The sequence below is a fragment of the Anopheles cruzii genome, chromosome 2 (assembly GCF_943734635.1).
Source record: "Anopheles cruzii chromosome 2, idAnoCruzAS_RS32_06, whole genome shotgun sequence".
Taxonomy (NCBI): domain Eukaryota; kingdom Metazoa; phylum Arthropoda; class Insecta; order Diptera; family Culicidae; genus Anopheles; species Anopheles cruzii.
In genome coordinates, this window is record NC_069144.1 from 50804408 (window position 1) to 50822436 (window position 18029).

General features: G+C 49.7%; 1 protein-coding gene across 1 annotated transcript; it reads left to right on the top strand.

Moving 5' to 3' along the window:
* The first annotated feature begins 15773 nt into the window (after nucleotides 1–15773).
* LOC128268163 (alpha-tocopherol transfer protein-like) lies at nucleotides 15774–16850 on the top strand. The gene is made up of 2 exons (XM_053005189.1): nucleotides 15774–16523; nucleotides 16596–16850. The coding sequence occupies exons 1-2, from the start codon at nucleotides 15774–15776 to the stop codon at nucleotides 16848–16850; spliced, it is 1005 nt and encodes a 334-aa protein (XP_052861149.1).
* The last annotated feature ends 1179 nt before the right edge of the window (nucleotides 16851–18029 follow it).

Here is an 18029-nt window from a genome sequence, read left to right on the forward strand (position 1 = left end):
GCAAACAACCCCCGCCGAACGCTCAACGTTCATGTGAACTTTTTGAAATAACGCCTAAAAGTTTGCTATCAGCACAACACGCCAGATGTCAGGCGCAGTGGCAACAATTCATAAAAAAACGCAAAAACTTTCCATTTCGCTCCCGATCATAACCCCTTCATTTCCGGTTGCTGTCATCGGGGACGGCGCACGAATTGAGGGATGGAAAATGTTGGCCGCTCGTTGAACACGCTTCGAAGGCGCGCTCCCGAGTCGCCCTTCGTGGCCCGCTCCTAAAGTAGGTTTGAAAAGACCTCTTGCCCACAGCACAGCCCGGCCACCGTCAGTGGAATACGACGACGCCAATGCAATTTGTTGATTGCATCAACCACCCAATTGACGAATGATGTAAATCGCAAATGACATCCCTAATTTAATTTTTCCATCCAAGGGCGTCCAAGGTCCAAGACGGAAGCATGGTCTCAAAACAATAACCGGCACCACACTATTTACACTGTTTTGTCCATTGACAGACGGGTGAATTGAACAAAAGTAGATCGCTTGTTTTACAGTTTGTACTTTTAATATGTTAAAATTTTGAGAATATAAAACAAATCATAAAATCGCACGCTCAATACCTATCTCCGCTAGAAACTGATATCCGTCTTCCGATCCGCTCCAACAGCTGGCATAAATCATTGACATTCTTCCGACCAATGGCGACACCGCTACAAACAAGCAGCATCTCTCCCACGCATGAGTTTTATAATTAATTTTTCACCTTTTTCGCCCCGAACAGTGCTCTTAATGAAGTTACGATATTGTTCCCGGATCCGGTGCACCCCCGAGGGTGGGGCTGAAATTCGGTAGCCCAAACGAAGGACCTCCGCAGCACATGCACCCTACGAGCGCGTAAAAACCATGTTCACGATGACACTCCATGCTCGGTGGTGCGCGCATCATTTCGATCGATATATCGCCCTTCCGTGCGAGAACATAATGATTTTTGTCGCTCATGTTGCACCACCCGGTGGGCCGGTGCAGGTAAACAAAAGCCTGGCGCGGCCGGTCCGGGTAACCGAACACCGACCGACCGACCGACGGGGCGGCGGCTCCGTCGTGCGAAACCAGGATTCGCAGTGGAAATTAATTAATATTTATCGTAATCCACCGCACCGTGAGGTGGAACGCCACGCACGCCGCTGGGTCGCTTTTGATGATCAATTTTACGTGATCCTGGAGAGATCGATGGAATGCTTTTGGGCTCATTTGGCTCTGGCTGTGTGTATGCAAGGACATTGGAAAATGCACTGAGCGAGAACGGAAAATATCACGTGGTTCAATATGTAGCTAAGCGCCGGGTTGCAATCTAACTTTTGATGCCTTCCTCTAACATGAACCAATTCATAATTGCTGATCAAGACAAGTAATTCGCAGAGCATTGCAAGTCACAACAAGTAAATATAGAGAACCATTTAGCTACGCTTTCAAGCAGCTAATTGTCAATATTGAAACATTTTTACTAATAACAATTCCTGCGAATGGAATTGATCCAGTTTGATGCCTCATACATAGTAAAGGACATTAATTTAAAAAAAAAAACTTAACTTCTTATATACTTATTGACCGACGTGTTAGTCCCCAACAACCCTGCAACGCGCAGTGCTTTTCACGATGGCGGACATGAAAGCGGATCCGACAGCCCACCTGGCGCGGCCAGAGTTCACCCCTGACTATCGAGCATAAAGATGCAACCAGCATCAATAGAGAAGGACAGAATGCAAGAGAAAGAAAGAGAGAGAAGCAGAAATTGGCTGCCGGTGTCGCATGCAGACAGATTACACTAACGAGATAATCCAAAAATCTTGCCCAATTCGAGTGCGAAAATAACCCCCGAATGCGATGCGCCGATGATGCTCCGTCGGGTGGGCGTCGGATCGGGATGGTGATAAAATTGCAATTTAATGATACACTTCACTGGCTGGGCTGGGGATCCGTGTCACGCCAGGCACCGGCCAACGCAGAGAGCAGCACAAGGATGTAGTAATCCAATCGGGACAGGCCAATCGTATCATATTAAGCTAGAAATTATAATAATCCCAATCCAAAACAAGATAGGGATAAATCAAAACATTATCAAGCCCATTTGGTTAGTGGAGTTACATAATATGCGCCACATTGCACGAATGCCTTCTTGTGTTCAGAACGTCAGAAAAGGGGCATCGCACATTCCGCATGTCCGTGCGATGTGCGCTTCATCAATTTCGCAACCTGCGACCGCGTAGCACACTGACCGATGGCTAACCGATTTACATCGGAAGGCTTTAAAAGGGCGAAGGATAAGCAGCTGCGAAGGATCGGCTCGACAGCGTACACTGATGCCGTCGGACGGTGGTTGGGCGGCCCATGAAAAACTGCCACCATCATCGTTTTTAATTAATTACCCACCCCGGGCGAAGGACACGGCGCCGAAGGACAATGACACCGTTCTTCGGGCGCGTTTTTTTAGCTCATCATGAGCCTGGCGAGAAAAAAAAAACTTGTCGAACCCTTCTCGATCATTAATTTTCCCACCGATGAAGATGATTTCCGTTTTCTCATCACTCGCTCGGACACGAGTCATAAGTTTGGGTCCTCCATTTTCTCGATGACACTTTTCTTTGGCCAGTGGTGGTTTCCGGGGGTCTTTTCTCTTAACCTTCACAATGGTTGCGTAATGGTTCGCCGGAGCATTAAATTGTAATCGAAATCAACGCGTGCCGCCGCACGTTGTGTACATTTTAATTCCCAATGTCCAACGACAACGACGACGTCACTGGCCGACCGCCGTAATGAATGTATCGCTTAATTCCAGCGTACCCTCTGCACGGGTTTGGGACACAAATGAAGATTTGTGCGCCACGCAGTTGCAATTGCACACGAAAGAGCGAGAGCTAGCAGAACAAGAAACATTAATTGACATTTCTGTTATGCAGATAAGTAACGGCGGGACTCGGGCACGCGGAGCATAAATTGCGCTGCACAACGTTCGCGTAAGTGACCGCCCTGCTGTGTGTGTTCGGAGGAGCCGGACCCTTTCGAACGCTGGCATGCTGATTGGAACCGTGGTTGTCAAGCGCCCGCGGGCGATGGGCGACGTCGCATCGGTGATTTGTAGTGCGCTTTAACGGCAATCGACCGCGAGGAGGATATGCAGATTCGTTTCAGGCGCATCCTTTCGTTCGAAGGCTCTCTCTTACTTTCTCACATGCCGAGCCGAGCCAGATCGCTTCCCAACGCGCCAATATGCGATCGGCAACCGAACCCAACCAAAGCGCTGCCCGTTGGCGGTCAAGTCATTCCGATATTTTCAATTTACACCTACGCGTCAACTCCAGCGGAGTGTGTGTATGCGCAGCAGTTGCAGCCGCGGCGATGGCGATGATCACACCCCCGGGGGCCGCATGGGGTCCGCCACAACCGTCGCGAACGAAACGGTACGACACATAAATTATCCACCAATCGAATCGAAACGGCGTTCTAACCGAGCCGAGCATAATCGAGCCTCAATCATCGCCACGCTCGGGGGTCCGGTCGGCCGAAGGGAACTACGGCCGCGACGGCGACGGCGACGTCGCCGGAAAGGTCTCCTTCTCGAACGATAAATAAAAATCGTTTCGTCGCGTCGATGTTAGCATTTTCGGATTTTCAAGTCCCGACGAATGGGCCCCGGAAACTTGTGTATCTGTTGCTGGCCGCCCGAAGAATATGCCTCACGACGACGATGATGATGATGATCACCACTCTCGGGAGTCGCGCCGTCTTCTGGCCCCCCCTGCCATCACATTTTTCATGCTTCACTTCAGGGCCCTTGCGCGCCTTTCTTTCGCTCATTTATCGTTCTTTTTGGGAATTTTTACATCCATTTTCGACGTGGACGGCCACGTTGGGTCGTAAAAGCGCGAGTGTTTTGAATGCGCCGGATTATGCGAGGTAATCCACCTGGACCCGGGACCGGAAAATGCTTTCCTTTAGCCCGACCGACGGACGCTAGAAGGCAGGGCCATTGGGAAGAAGTTTTATTTTCGTTAAGAACATTGCTCAAGCAAAAGACAAAAAAACCTTCATCCACCCGGCGGGCCGGCGAGAGTCCCAACCATAAATTACTGGACACGAGGCGCGCTGGTTTAGCGAGTGGCATAAGCCACCGGGAGTAGAGTTTGAAGACGATGAAAATGGGGGGCCACCAAGGGGCCACCGAATGCAGGGGACAGTTCGCGTTACTTTATCAAGATGGTCAACGTTATAAACTAAAGTAATAAAAGCGACAGAAAAAGAAATCTGCACTTTCGAACGAACAAATCTCCACGGACATCCGTCGGAGGCTTTCGTCTCAGAACTTTCGTGTTCTGATTAATCCGTCAAACCGTCCGGGGTCAGATTGCCGGAATTGATACGAAAGAGACAACGTTCTACATATAATAAATTTATAATATTTTTAATCTCACTTCTTATAAACATGAAAACATGAAATGGAAACATGTAGTTAACATCTCAACTATCCGCTAAAAATATTCAACAAAATCCCTCGGAAGTCGAAGACTCGACTCGGAAGACGGAAGTCCCTTCCGAGCATGTTATCAGACGTGTTCTAGGTGATGCAGACAAAATTAAACAAAAGAATGGTATTTTACTGTAGGAAAGCTTTGAAACATTCCCTATTTCTGGATAAGGTGCCCTGAACTGATGAATTGTTGATAAAATTCAGTAACAGTTACGAGTAGTTCTCCTATAATCGAACTAAGTCGAAGTAGGTTCGAAAGCTTACCATAACTTAATACAAGAAGTAATCATCTGAACAAGAATGCCTGGTCGGAATCTGAAGAAGAATCCCCATAAAAAAATCTGGCCAACAATGGTACCTGAGGACTGATGTGCATCACCTAGTACATGTTTCATATGGCAAAGAGAGCTTTGAAACTTCACGTAAAATTGTTGCAATTGTCATCATTGGCAAGATAACTTCTTGACATTGATCTAAAGATATGTTGAGCATTTTTTTGTCAAAGGAGTGAGCAAATGCTTGTCACTGTCTTTAGTGATTTGAGTGAGTGATTTGTAATGTTCGCTCAAAGTTCATCGACATTATAGTATTTCGAACGCCAGTGATCCAGAGGCTGTGGAACACAGTTGATAGATGGTATAAATAAAAGGCGTCAGTAGATTGGGGCTCCACAATAGAAATATTCGGCAAAATTTGTCGGCACACGCTCATAGTCATGAAAACAGGTGTTCGGTTTTAATGTAAAGTTGTAGTGTTAGTTGTACCCCTTAAGTGATTTCAACCGTGATGAAATTGTAAAAAAAATTTAAACGTGTTTAAAACCTCAAATAATTGGTTAACTTTCGACGAACCGTAACGGGTGGATTCAAAACTGCCACAGTTAACATGGTACTCTCAACATTCTCCATCGACCATCGACGATCGAAGCATGAAACATGAGAAAACCACAATCGTAACACGTGTTTAATTTATGAATCCTTGTAAGCCAATCAGTTCTGCCCGTTCCTTTCATTACGCCGATGTGGTTAATAAGTGGTTCCCAGGCAGCGGACGGACGACGGCCACCACAAAGCAATGGCGGGACAAAATGTCCACCTACGCGGGCGCGCGCGTCTGCGACGAAATGAAACCGTAAAAAAGGGGGCGAGAAAACACGTACGCTGCCCGCTCCCGAGCGCACTGCACTGGTTTATGGGACGGACGCGTGATAGCCGGGCGTTCTTCTTATGCTGCGCGGCCGCGGCTGCTATCCAGACACATAATCGAGCTGGTCTCAGAGTGAAGCAGGAAGTAAGCCACAGAGAGAGAGAGAGAGAACGGGAGAGAGAGAGTGCGGTCACACATAAAACAACAATGCAATTTGAGACAATTAATAATACAAAGGAATCGCTCGCTCGGTAGGTGGTGGTACCGAAAATATGCTCTCCAGGGCGCGCGCGTCGCAGCAGCATCCGAGGCCCAGCGAACATCGGCCTTGCGACCGGCGAGACTCATAATGAGTGCAAGTCATGTGCAAGTCGTCCGCGTCGCCAGAACATTGTTTTCAGCAGTTTGTTGCTCGTTTTCTTCGTGTTTCTCGAGGTTTTCATATTTCAAAGAAACATCTTTCTTTCGTTTTTTTTTGCTTCTTGTTTCAGTTCCTCCTCGGTACGTTATTGTTTTCCCCTGCCAAAAAAGGGCCCACAAGATCCTGTGGTGTTGGGGCCTTGTGTACGTGCTCTTGTGGCGGGTGCTGGGCGGGTTCCGGGCGCCGCGCGGCACGAAGCATAACTCTCGAAACAACGCACCACTTGGTGGATTTGGACCGCGCGCGCGCTCCAGGTCCAGGATTTATTTATCCGCTCTCCCCGACTCAGCTCTGCCGCAGTTTTATGTTTATACCCCCCATCCCACCCCGTTGGCCCCACTGGGGGTGGCCAACCGGCGTAGAATGGAGCAAGTTTTTACGGTTTTATTATTTGAAACCTTGTCTCCACTTCCGAGGATTCCGAGGAGCAGCGCACGACGGCGCAGCATAAGCGTTCTGACGGCGAATGATGGCACGAAGGAAACACAAAAATGTCAACCCGTCCCCGGTGTCGTCGCCTTCCACGCCGTTCACCAATTTCGACCATGCTTTCGACCATGCTTTTCTGCCACCGTCGATAGCCGCCACGGAGAGAAATAGTTTCGGTGGAGTGTGGCGATCGAGCATAATGAAAAATTAAGAACACAAACTCCCTGGAGGGCCCACAAATAGACACCCACGTGCCACACATAAGCGGGCGCCGGGATGGAACAACACCAATCCGGCCGCCCCAGTGCCGAGAATGGACTCCGGGGACCCAGCACGTTGCATTCCACTCCCCGACTCTCGACGCTTGTGGAGTAAAATTACTTTTTTGCGATAAGATTTATGTTGCGGCGATGGATCACGCGAGCCGGGCCACAACAAACGCCTGGCGCCACGGTCCACGCGGACCGGACGACGCCACCGAAATAATGTGGAGATTTCTCCATTTTTCTTGCTTCGGTGTGCTTCGCTATAAAAGATACACAATTTCTTTCGTCGAAAATCTTTTGTGCATTATTTGTTCAAATAACTGCCGTCAACCACGCGGCAACCTCGTAGCACTGGGCCGATGAACTAGGGCTGGGCGTCGTTCGCCGAACGAGCCACCCAAAAACCTAGAGGTTCGAGGCGAGCGAACTCAAAGGACACACGGTTGCCGCGCGCTCTGCGGCAACTGGGATTTAATGGAAATGTGACATCACAATCTATGGCGGGCTCCGGGCAGAGCAGTCTTCAAAAATCAATATCCAACTTCAATTTACGGCAACGAGTCGCTAAGTGATCGCAAAACGGTCAGCGTTTTTTGGGAAAAACTGAAATATGCTTGCCTTGGGCAACTCTCTCCATAACGTTTTATAATGATCGTCGATCACACAAAAGTTAGTGCCAAACAGGAGGCAACAACAACACTCCTGGTGGAAGAAAAGGGCTATTTGAAAACAAAAAACAACAAAAACACGGAGCAAACAAGGATTATACACTCGATTACCATTGGCGCTTAATGCGTAAAATCGAAAACATGGCAATGCATAAATTGTTCGTCAAGTGGCGCGCCGTTCGATAACAACACAACTTTGTCACGCTTTGCAATGCTAATAACTTCCAGCGGCGCGACGTCGAGAGGTTCCGAAAGTTTATTGAACGCTGATAAATAAAAACGAAAACCAAACCCGTGGAAAATAGAAGAATCGAAGAATCGAATGCTTTTCCGAAATTGTTTTCCACGGACGGGGGCAGCGAAAACCGAAAATGGTTGCAAACGGTAGGGGGCCCACAGGAACCGCCAGATGTCCTGGGGCAAAATGAGGCACTTTGGCCGCCCAACCGACCACCGACAGATGAAACGGCACGACGGAGCGGAACCATTGCCGGCGGGGCGGCGTTTCGGGAATATTTGATTAGTGACGGTCTCTGAGAGCTCTCATTAGGGGGCGACTTATATTCACAAAATGGGGCCGCCTTACTGGATTTTTTTTGCTGGACCTTCGTTTACGGGCAGCGAGCGCCGCAGTACTTAAAGATGAGTCGAAATCATTTCTTCATTAGCATTTAAATTTTCCAATTTTATTATTGCACGGAAACCTAACGCGAGGATGGCCGATCGTATCGTTCGTTCCGCTACAATTGACAGCCGACGGAGGCACAGTTTATCTGTCTCGGGGTTTCAGATAACCTCCACCGCTCGGTTGTGACTGTTATGGACGTCACATTATTGACATTGACGACGACGCCATCGTACCGAGCGCCGTTTCTGGAAGTTCTAGCGAGATGTATTCATCGTTGAATTTACTACTACTCCGAGATTTTCTGAATTTATAATATGCTTAAACACAAAATGTTGGTCTGTTCGTCAGATGAACTGAACCTTTTAGCATCAATGTAAGCATTAATACAATAATGAGCATTAATTTGAAAACAGTGTCCTATCCTTTGGGCTATATACGTGAAAGAAACTTTTAAAACTTTTCAACACAATTCTTCAAACTATTTTTTTAATAGTTCTCTCTATTTTATAGCAAGAGTCTTTATTTTGGATCAAACTTATCATCACGTAAGAAATTTATGCCGCAAGCGAAGCCGCGGCAGCCTTCTCTTAGACAGTAAATGACCCGAGCGTCTTTTGAGACCTTCAAACGCATGAATAAATAATAGAAGTGTTGCTGTCCACTAGCAGCGCATCAGAGCTCGTCAAACAGAGGGCCCCACGGTTAACATGTATCTCGACGGGCACTATCAAAGACCAACAGTCACTATGCAAACACCTTGCCCGAAGGCGGGGCTGCCTGCCTGTGTGCCTGACCGAGCATAACATACGCGCCCTAGTGCACTTATGACACGTCAGCGCCATAACGTTCGCCGCCGAACGATCAACCGTCGGATTCTGTTGATTGAAATTACGAGCACGGCAAACGTGGCGTCCGTGCCCAGCATCCGTCACCGCCCGTTACGGCGCCCTGTCATCAGCCGGCGAAGATTGTAATCAACAGCAACAATCGCGCCCGTGTCCTCGCCGTCACCACCGGGCGGCCCGTCGCCATCTTCTGGCTCGTTACGGGACGAGGCAAATGGCGCCAACCAATTTCGAGTGCCATTTGCTAGATTAAATGGATCTTCCAGTAACCGCGCAGCCAGCGGCCGGGACCAGAGAGAGAGAGAGATGGAAGTGACACGTCTTTTATTGTCATCTTGCCTCGCGCCACGTCACAACACGCCGGTTCCATCGCAATTAATTTGCGCTCTAATGCGCGAAACAACTTCCAAAACGCGCGCGAAAAGAAAGCGAATACCACTCCAACTAATACGCCACGCGGTGCGGCTGTCAAGCTCCTGCTAGCGCCGGGGACGAACGTCGTGCAGGTTCTGAAAGAACGCGCTCCCAAGAAAGTCACGACCAGTTCGGCTCTGAGTGTTTTGTGGCATTTCCACCGACGTGTTTTCCGTGTGCCAAAAATTAATGGAAAACCAAACACATCGCCACATACATGACGGGTGCCGCGAACGTGACAGCTACCCGAAAAAGCGCGGCGACGAAAGAAAACAAAACCAGCCCAAACGGAACAGGCAAATGAAAGTGAAAACGGAACAGAAATAACGGCGGGTCTGACGGGGAGCAGACCAAAGCCACAACAAGGCGCGGGAGAGACAAGCGCCCGTCGTCGCTGGCCAATGCCTGAGACAAGGGCAGTTAAATGTGACACAAATTTGACACGATGACAGGCCGATAGCGCAGACACGGAGGAAGCAAATTGAGTGGCGAAAGAAAAACCCACGACACCCCGACACGTGCGTGTCCCAAACGCCACGACGAACGTCGCGAACGATCGAATCCGAAGCGGGCCCGCTTTGGGGCGCAATAAATTACGCGATGCGTTTTGCAGTGCATTACAAGATGCATTTTTTTTTCAATGACGGCACCCGGATTCAACATTGGTGTGTGATGCGTTGTCCCCCGGGGGACTGCAACAAATGCGCAACACTCCAGCTATCTAGAATCATCTAAATGTTAGGTCGTCACGAAAGTTGTTGTTGGTTGCGACAAACATAGCCCTGTAAACGGTGGCAGCGATATGTTACGTGAATTTCTAATTGATTCTCCAAGATCTGCTGTTCTGTTCATCGATGTTTCAAATACTCTAATAATTTGGTTTGGAAATTTAAACCCGTTATAAAGTCGATACAAATTTTGGATAAAACTTAACGCCTTTTTTTATTTATTCGATATTCATATTATACTTTTACCAATATATTTATTTATTTATTTCTTAAACAAAGTAAACAGACTACGTACCCTGTTTGACGACCTGAAGGTACAACTAAGAACCAACAGCAAAACTAGTCCCATCGGACAAGACGAAAACAACGGCAAATAACCGGTTTGGGATCTGATAAGCGACTGAAACTCTGTCTATGATAGCACGACACTGACTAAGAGATGTCTTAAAGCCAAGAACTAAGGGGAAATTGCTATACGTACCACAACCAGCTAGTAACGTGTCATGTCCGGTGAGAGACGGCATAAGTATTGCACAAGTTAACCAATATTGAATAATCTAATCTGCCAGAAATCAAACTGCGCAGCCTTGTCATACAATACAAAGTACCGAATAGCATTTAAATGCTTCTTCTTCTTTAGTCAACACGGAACGCTGTAATAATACTGTGCGGGCGAGTTGGAGCATAGAAATGTACTGCTGCATTTAGACGGGCATTAGTCGGGTTCTAGTTGTTGTTCGTTACAAAGAACCAATTAAATATTGCTGGTAGTTACGAAAGTCGTCCCAACTTTCAGACTAACCTAACCCAACTGGCAGCGAAGAGCAAAAGGCAGACGAGCACCAGAAGAGATGACACATCGCGTACAACACGCATTTTTGGAATTCCACAGCCCGGACGAGACCGACGAACGGCAGACTGGCGAGGCCGCTGAGGTCGTCGGAGAGGCTCAGCTGACATTCATTGACATGTTTATAGTCATTCGGCACGCGGCGCACTTTAACTAACTTTAAAGAATGCTCGGAGCAGAGGCAGCAATTAAAGTAGATCCAACGACGCAGCGCACCCGCAGCCGTCGCGATCGGTCCACGACTTAGGGCGGAAGTTCAAGAAATAGGACCGGAAACGTGAAACAAAAATCACGGCCACAAAATTTAGAACATCGGAGTGCGGCAACAACACATCGTCGGTCGCTACCGGATTCCTTGGTCTGCGGGTGTGCGAACTCCGGAAGAGGCGCTCCCACTCTCTTCGCGCTACGATGCGCCATTACTAAACACGCACACACACACAAGCCAGACACCCCACCAACGCCATCGTGACGTGCCGATTTCTTTGCACGAACCCAATGCGCCCATGATGGGCTGTGAAGAGGAAAAATCCGGCAAACAGAAAATCTTGTGCCCCAGCGGCCTCGGTCCGAGAATGGTCAAGGACCTGATTTCCTCGGGGAGTCACTTAATAGAAGGAAAACACGAAGATTCGCAAAGAGTGGCCACAGCAGTAAAAGAAGTCAAACCACGGCACACGCAGGCCGTTGAGTTATCCTTTCGCCACTCGCGCGGGCGAAGAGCGCTTGGTTTTCGGTGATTGCGGTGCTAATTAGAAAGTGTAACGAGAAAACTTTGGCCGCCCCTATAAACTTGCCGTGAGTTGCTGTTTCTTAGCACCCCCCGCTCACCCGCACCTTGCGTACCATGTTGCGAAAGGATAAACTATTTCAAAGTTACTTTACACAGCTGACATTCTTGTTTTGTTGCTCGGCAAGGCTCATCCTCAGGCTCACTGCTGCTAGAAGGCCCCGCACAAATACCCTCCAGGGAACGCTAATCAACTGATTGAATTATGGCGTGCGTGAAACAGTTTCTTCACTGCGACCACCGCAGCAATTCAACTGTGTTCCACTCCTCGAGCACGCGTGGATCTATCGACATCGAAACGAAAGAAATCTTAGATCCGCCGGCTCCCGTGGGAGACCTCAATGGAGACAATTTGTCACTTCTCCAATTACCTCCTCCAGGCAGGAAATGGAGCCCCACGCCAAAGGCAACAGACGGATTATGGATCCACAGAAACATCATCACAAGAAGCGGACCAGCAGGACATTGCGTTGTTCCGTTTCGGGGAAGCACCGAAAAAAGGTGCGCTCATCAATGCGATTTTCGACGTTCAAGCAACGGCACGATTAATTTCCGTGTTTCCAACGGAACGCCGGAGACCCGCCGGAAGGCACCCAGCAGCAGAAAACGGTCGTTCGAAGCGAGCGGCAACAAGAAACACACACTATCGACCGCGGGAAAAGCGATGGAACAGCGCCAGACACCGTGTACCGTGTTCCGATGATTGGATGACTCCAAGCAGCGATAGATCAAACGGAAGTGTAAACGAAGCACGGCATGTGCTTGTGTGTGTGTGTTGGAAGGCGGCCGAAAGGAAGCAAAAAGAATCCTTGCCGATGCGATGAGCGGAAATTGAACTTTTGCGAGCCTCGCAACGGACTAGCAACATCGTCGTGCGCGTCCTGCGGTCCGTCTTTTGCCACCTTGTAGCGGACCACCTTGCGGCTGAGCCCGAGACGCGCGCGTCGATGATGATGATGACGGTGTTTGGCGAAAGCAGCCAGGGGAAAGCCCGCTGACAATCCTCTGCCCGAGCTCCTAGAGGAAGAGCCGGCACCATCACATCACACATCATCGATCGTCTTCCAAGGGGGGAACGACATCAAAATGGACGCCCCGAAACAGCGTAATATGTACGCTTCCTTTGCCGTCCCCCTATACTGGTGGGTGGCGTGCAAAATTGATGAAAAGCTCCTCTGGTTCCCCAGCCAGGCAGCACCCGCCCAGGATAGCGGCGGTGGCAATTGATGAGAAAAGTTACCTTTTAACTTACCCACGGCCACCATCACCACCGCCCGGAACCCGCGTACGCGTGCTGGTGATTATCACCCGGGAGGTCCTTGCTCGGGGAACTCGGCACCGACACAGACGCGGACGGTGGCATCGATTAGATGACTGTTCCGGCCGACCGACCGACCCACCGACCGAGGTTGCTGGTGGGCTGGACGTCGTGGCAACGGAAAAAAACACGTTGGCGTGTGATAAGATTAGTTAACGAAAGGATAACATTGTTTCCCTCGCACCTCGCATCCACGGCCGGGAATCCTTGCTCCTTGAAGGCCATGAATAAAACAGAATGAAACAGCGAGAGAGAAAAAAATCAAGCTAGGAGATTCCACCACACTCGAAAAAGTTTTTGGCGCAGGAGAAAGTTCGTCCCAGGAGCTGCTGAATTAATTATGGATACTTCGCAGGGAGAGCGAGAGAAGATTGCCGAACTGCGGGGAGGCAGTGGCCACCCCACCAGTGTCTGGTGGGCTCGCCAAGGCCGAGGCGAACAAAAACATCTACCGCAGAGAGCCCACAGCCGGGCCGTGGCGTACCTTATTTCTTCTGCTTCGTTAATCCGGAGACCGCCGCTACACGAGCTACAGCTGGGACCATCCGCTGGGCTCGTTTCGAACGTTCGCGTGGATCGATCCCGGGTGGAGACAGTTTCACGCAGCCGTCCAGATTTATCTGCGAAAGTAAACGGACGGGTAAAATGCGGTAATGAAATTAGTACCGTGGTTTATTGAAACGGAAAAAGAATTGCTACCCTCACACACACACGCACGTGAAGCATGGGAATGGGATATAATTAGTTAATATCGGGGCCACTTGTTTGGGCAACGTGTGCGATAGTGGCCTGCTCCGGGCTGAGTCCGGAGGGCCCATCATCGCCATCATTGCCATGCGAGTCACTCATGGTCCGGATTAGCACGAATGGCCGGTGCTCGCCGGTGACAGAAGATGTTGTGGAACTGCAATTAAACCAACTCGTACCCTGAAATTGACTTAGGACGGGAGGGGCATAGGACCTGCAGCTTCGCGACTCGCATGCCTCGGGGGCAGCTCAGAGCATACACGAGCAGGGGTTAAGGATCTGTCACAGATCGAAACTCTATTTGCATTTAATTACTCTGACGGCCTCGCGTCAGGGCGGCAAGGAGACGACGGGCTATACGGGCGCCTCATTGCTGAGAGTAAACTCCCGGAGCTGGAGCATCCCGAAGCCGCAGCACCGTATCCATGTAATGAGTGAGGTTTTGGCGCCGTGTTGCGTAGTGATTATAATCTACCGAACACTGGATTTGTTGACTGGTTCGGACTTGAAGTCGATTCGGTTACGACAGTCCATTAAGGCGGCGTTAAGGTGATCGACAGATTTAGTCCAATTACGACGATGGTGCAAGTAACCTAACGGTTTCTGTAACGTTTGCGTACTGAGGAAAACGCAAACTTGTTCACTGGCAATCCGGTCTGGATGCTTTTCAACTCCACCGCGGAGGGGTGAAGGAATTTTATGACACCCCGCCACACCGTACGCACACGACGTACCGGAGCATTTCGCTGATTGCCCGAGACCATTGCAACACACAATGGGTCGGACACATAAAAACCGATATTTATAGCGGGTCCGCCCGCCTCTTACGGCCGTCTTTTAGTGGGGAATAAAATGGCACAAGAGCAACGCAAAAAAATTGCATCCCAGACTAGAGAAGCCGGAGCTCGGGAGCGCATGATGTACCATTGACCATTACACAACCATGCATCGCTGGTTGGTCACTCTGCACTCTTGCAGCGAAAGAGCATACTTTTATGTTTGCCTTAACGAGCCCGACCCTAGAAGAGATCCGCTCCGCGGCATTTTGGCACGCTGTCAAGCGGTCGCTGGGCGACCCTCTGGCTATCGTCATCGTCGTCGTCGTCGTCGTCGTCGGCATATCGGACACGTTGCCTTCTGCCATGTTTACTCTCACCGTTTCCGGCGACCTATGCTCTGTGTGTCTAGCACTGTTATTGATCGGTCAGCGACGGAGCATTAACCTTGACAGAGGGACAGAGCTTCGCAGGAGCACGAGAAAGGGTGTCTGCCGAGAAGGCCAAAAGGATTGGTGCTTGTCCGATAAGCGCACCTCCTTGTAACGCAGTCCTTGTGGTCAGTTCGGGCAAGGTCGTTCGCTAAGGATAAGATGGGTCGCTACATCTGTTCGTTATACTTGTATCGATATGGTCGCATCATTTTGGGACATACCCGATTAATACGTCTCAATTGAAACATCCCAAAACACAGGCTCCACCGTAAGGTCCAGACTTGGAAAGCACTCATAAAAAAGGACGCTACGCAACCGGGCAACGACGCTTCACTTAACGCTCCTGTGGTCCATTCTACTAAAACTAAAACACTTTCAATGACATAGGCAACATTAACCGGACTGTACACACTTCAAGCACGAATCTACGTAAGGAGGTCGAAAGATTTACGTCACAACACTGGCACTGGCCCTCGCGCTCAGCAGCTCAGCATAACACTGTGGATCTCCCAAGAAAACAAAAAGTACTCGAGCGCTCGAGGCCTCGTGAACCAACCGGGCAGTCTATTAGGCGCCCAGGCTGCAACAGGATCGTAAAACTTCTTTTAAAACAACAAACCGGCGGCACAAAAAAACCCCGCGAGGACTTCCCGCAAACGTGCGGCGGGAGTCAAGTTCAAACGCGTGATGCTGGCGGCTTTATTAAGCGGGCAAACAAGAATTGGGGCCCTCTCAGTACGTCTCCACACGGCCGACAGTGAGGACAGACCGACTCTTCGCCGCAGCAAATAATGTCCCAGAACGGTTCGGAGTTGAAGCCGCTGCCGGTGCCATCGCTGGAGAAAGTTCCAGCGGAGTACGACGATGAGCAGGAGGAGCCGTCGGGACCGGCTAATCTGGAGAAAACACTGGCGAGCATCCGCGAAGACCCACAGGTGAGGGAGCAGAACTTGAGGCAGATGCGCGACTGGATTGCCAAGCATCCGCACATCCGGCGGTGTCGCACCGACGCCCGGTTCCTGTTGCGGTTTCTGCGTGCCAGGAAGCACTCCTTCCTGCTGGCATCGCAGAACCTCGAACGCTACCTGGCGGCCCGGACCATCCATCCAAGCTGGTTCCACAAGCTGGACATCCACGACGCCGAACTGAGCCATCTGGCCGAGATCGGATTCATTTATCCTCTGCTGGAGCGTACGGCCGAAGGGTGCATGGTGGTGCTCACCGACTGGGGGCTGCTGGACCCAAAGGTCTACACGATCGACCACAGCAACCGGATGCACATACTGGTCTCGGAAGCGTATGGCGAAGACTCGCTGGTCCAGTGTACCGGCGCGATAGTGATCTTCGATTTGCAGCACATCACCCTGGCCCACCACAGCGTCTTGTCGCTGAGCGCGTTGCATCAGGTGGCCAAGTACGTCAACCACGGGCTGCCGGCGCGCTGTAAGGGCTTGTACGCCGTCAACGTGCCATCGGCCGCCATGTGGATCGTGAACGGGTTGATGGGATTTTTGAACGAAAAACTCAGAGAACGCGTAGCGGTAAGTAAGCCATACGAGCGGCTACCCAGTGTGTGCCAGCCGTTGATAGTCGCAATTCACGATCACTTTCAGCTGTTCCGCGACTACGACGAGCTGGCAGAAAAGATTGACCGTCGCCTGCTGCCGAAGGAGTACGGTGGGAAGACACCGAAAGCGGAGCACATGAAGGCGTTCCGCGATCAGTGTGAGCTGTACCGGGATCGGTTGCTGTCCCTGGACGAGATGGACATCGATCTGGACCACAACGAGTCGTACTCGAGACAAGCCATGCTCGACGACATCGAAGGTGGCGCATTGGGAAGCTTCCGGAAGCTAGAACTAGATTGAACGGTGCTAGACAAGATGGTGACAAATGAGGTGACACTCACAAGACCAAATAAACATCTCGTTAGGGAAGAAGTGAACGAACGAACGTGGCCCTCTCACTGGCTTGTGGTTTCCAATTTGAAGTAACGCCAACCACCGTGCAATAAGTATGCGATATGGACCGACCGCCCTCAAAGACAAGTGCTCTTGACGCCCGCTTCCTATCCAATCCATACGAGAGGAACCGGGGGAAAAAAGCCGCAAAAAACCTGTTGCCGGCAGCCACACTCTAACCCAGATATTACATTGCGAGGCACGAAACGATCTACTGCACAGCCCCAGCCCCTCGACACGCGTCTCACTTTCCAGCGGAAATGGAAAGAGCACAAAAAGCGCGCCGGAAAACCTTACACAATCAGATAACATGAGAACATATGCTCGGGAAATGGTTACAAGCGTCACCGGCAGAGGGACACCGAAAGTGGAGCAAAAGGTAGCCGAAAGCGTAGAACTAAAATATGTCCTAGAAAAACCGCGCGCGCGCACACACACACACACACAAACAGACGTGCGCCTTAAAGCACATTTTGAAGGTTTCACAAGCGAAGATAATGGCGGCGAACAGGGTTCTACAAACGGTTACGACCAGCCTAATAAAGTTTTACTTGGTATTACTGATTGCGATCGTTCCCAGGCATAATCCTTTGGTTCGACACAGGTTTACAACGGTCGTGGCTGTGAACTACATTCGAGTTTCCAAAATCTACTTCCACGCGAAAAGGGGTCATTTGGATAACACATCCTGATAAGCGCACAATGTGCGATATAAATTAGCAACATTTTTTTACCAGATTCGAAGGATCGCTTCTACCTCATCCTTAATTTTGAATGTTGAATATTAAAACATACAAAAATCTCGATAATATTGCTCACAAATTAACTAAATCTACTCTAGTTTCTGAACTACCAAGCAAAACGAAGAAAATTGATGTGAAAACCCGAGAAAACTTCAAGATTCAAACATCAGAAAAACCTTTTTTTAGAACCGCTCAAATTCACCAATAACTACAAATGGCTGTACTAGCTCACGAACGTTCAACATTTTAAACTAACTTTCAACGAGCATTTTAAACGAGCGATTCCAAAAGAAAAGACCACTAACCACCAGAATCGGTCGGCTTTATTGGGATGTACTAATAG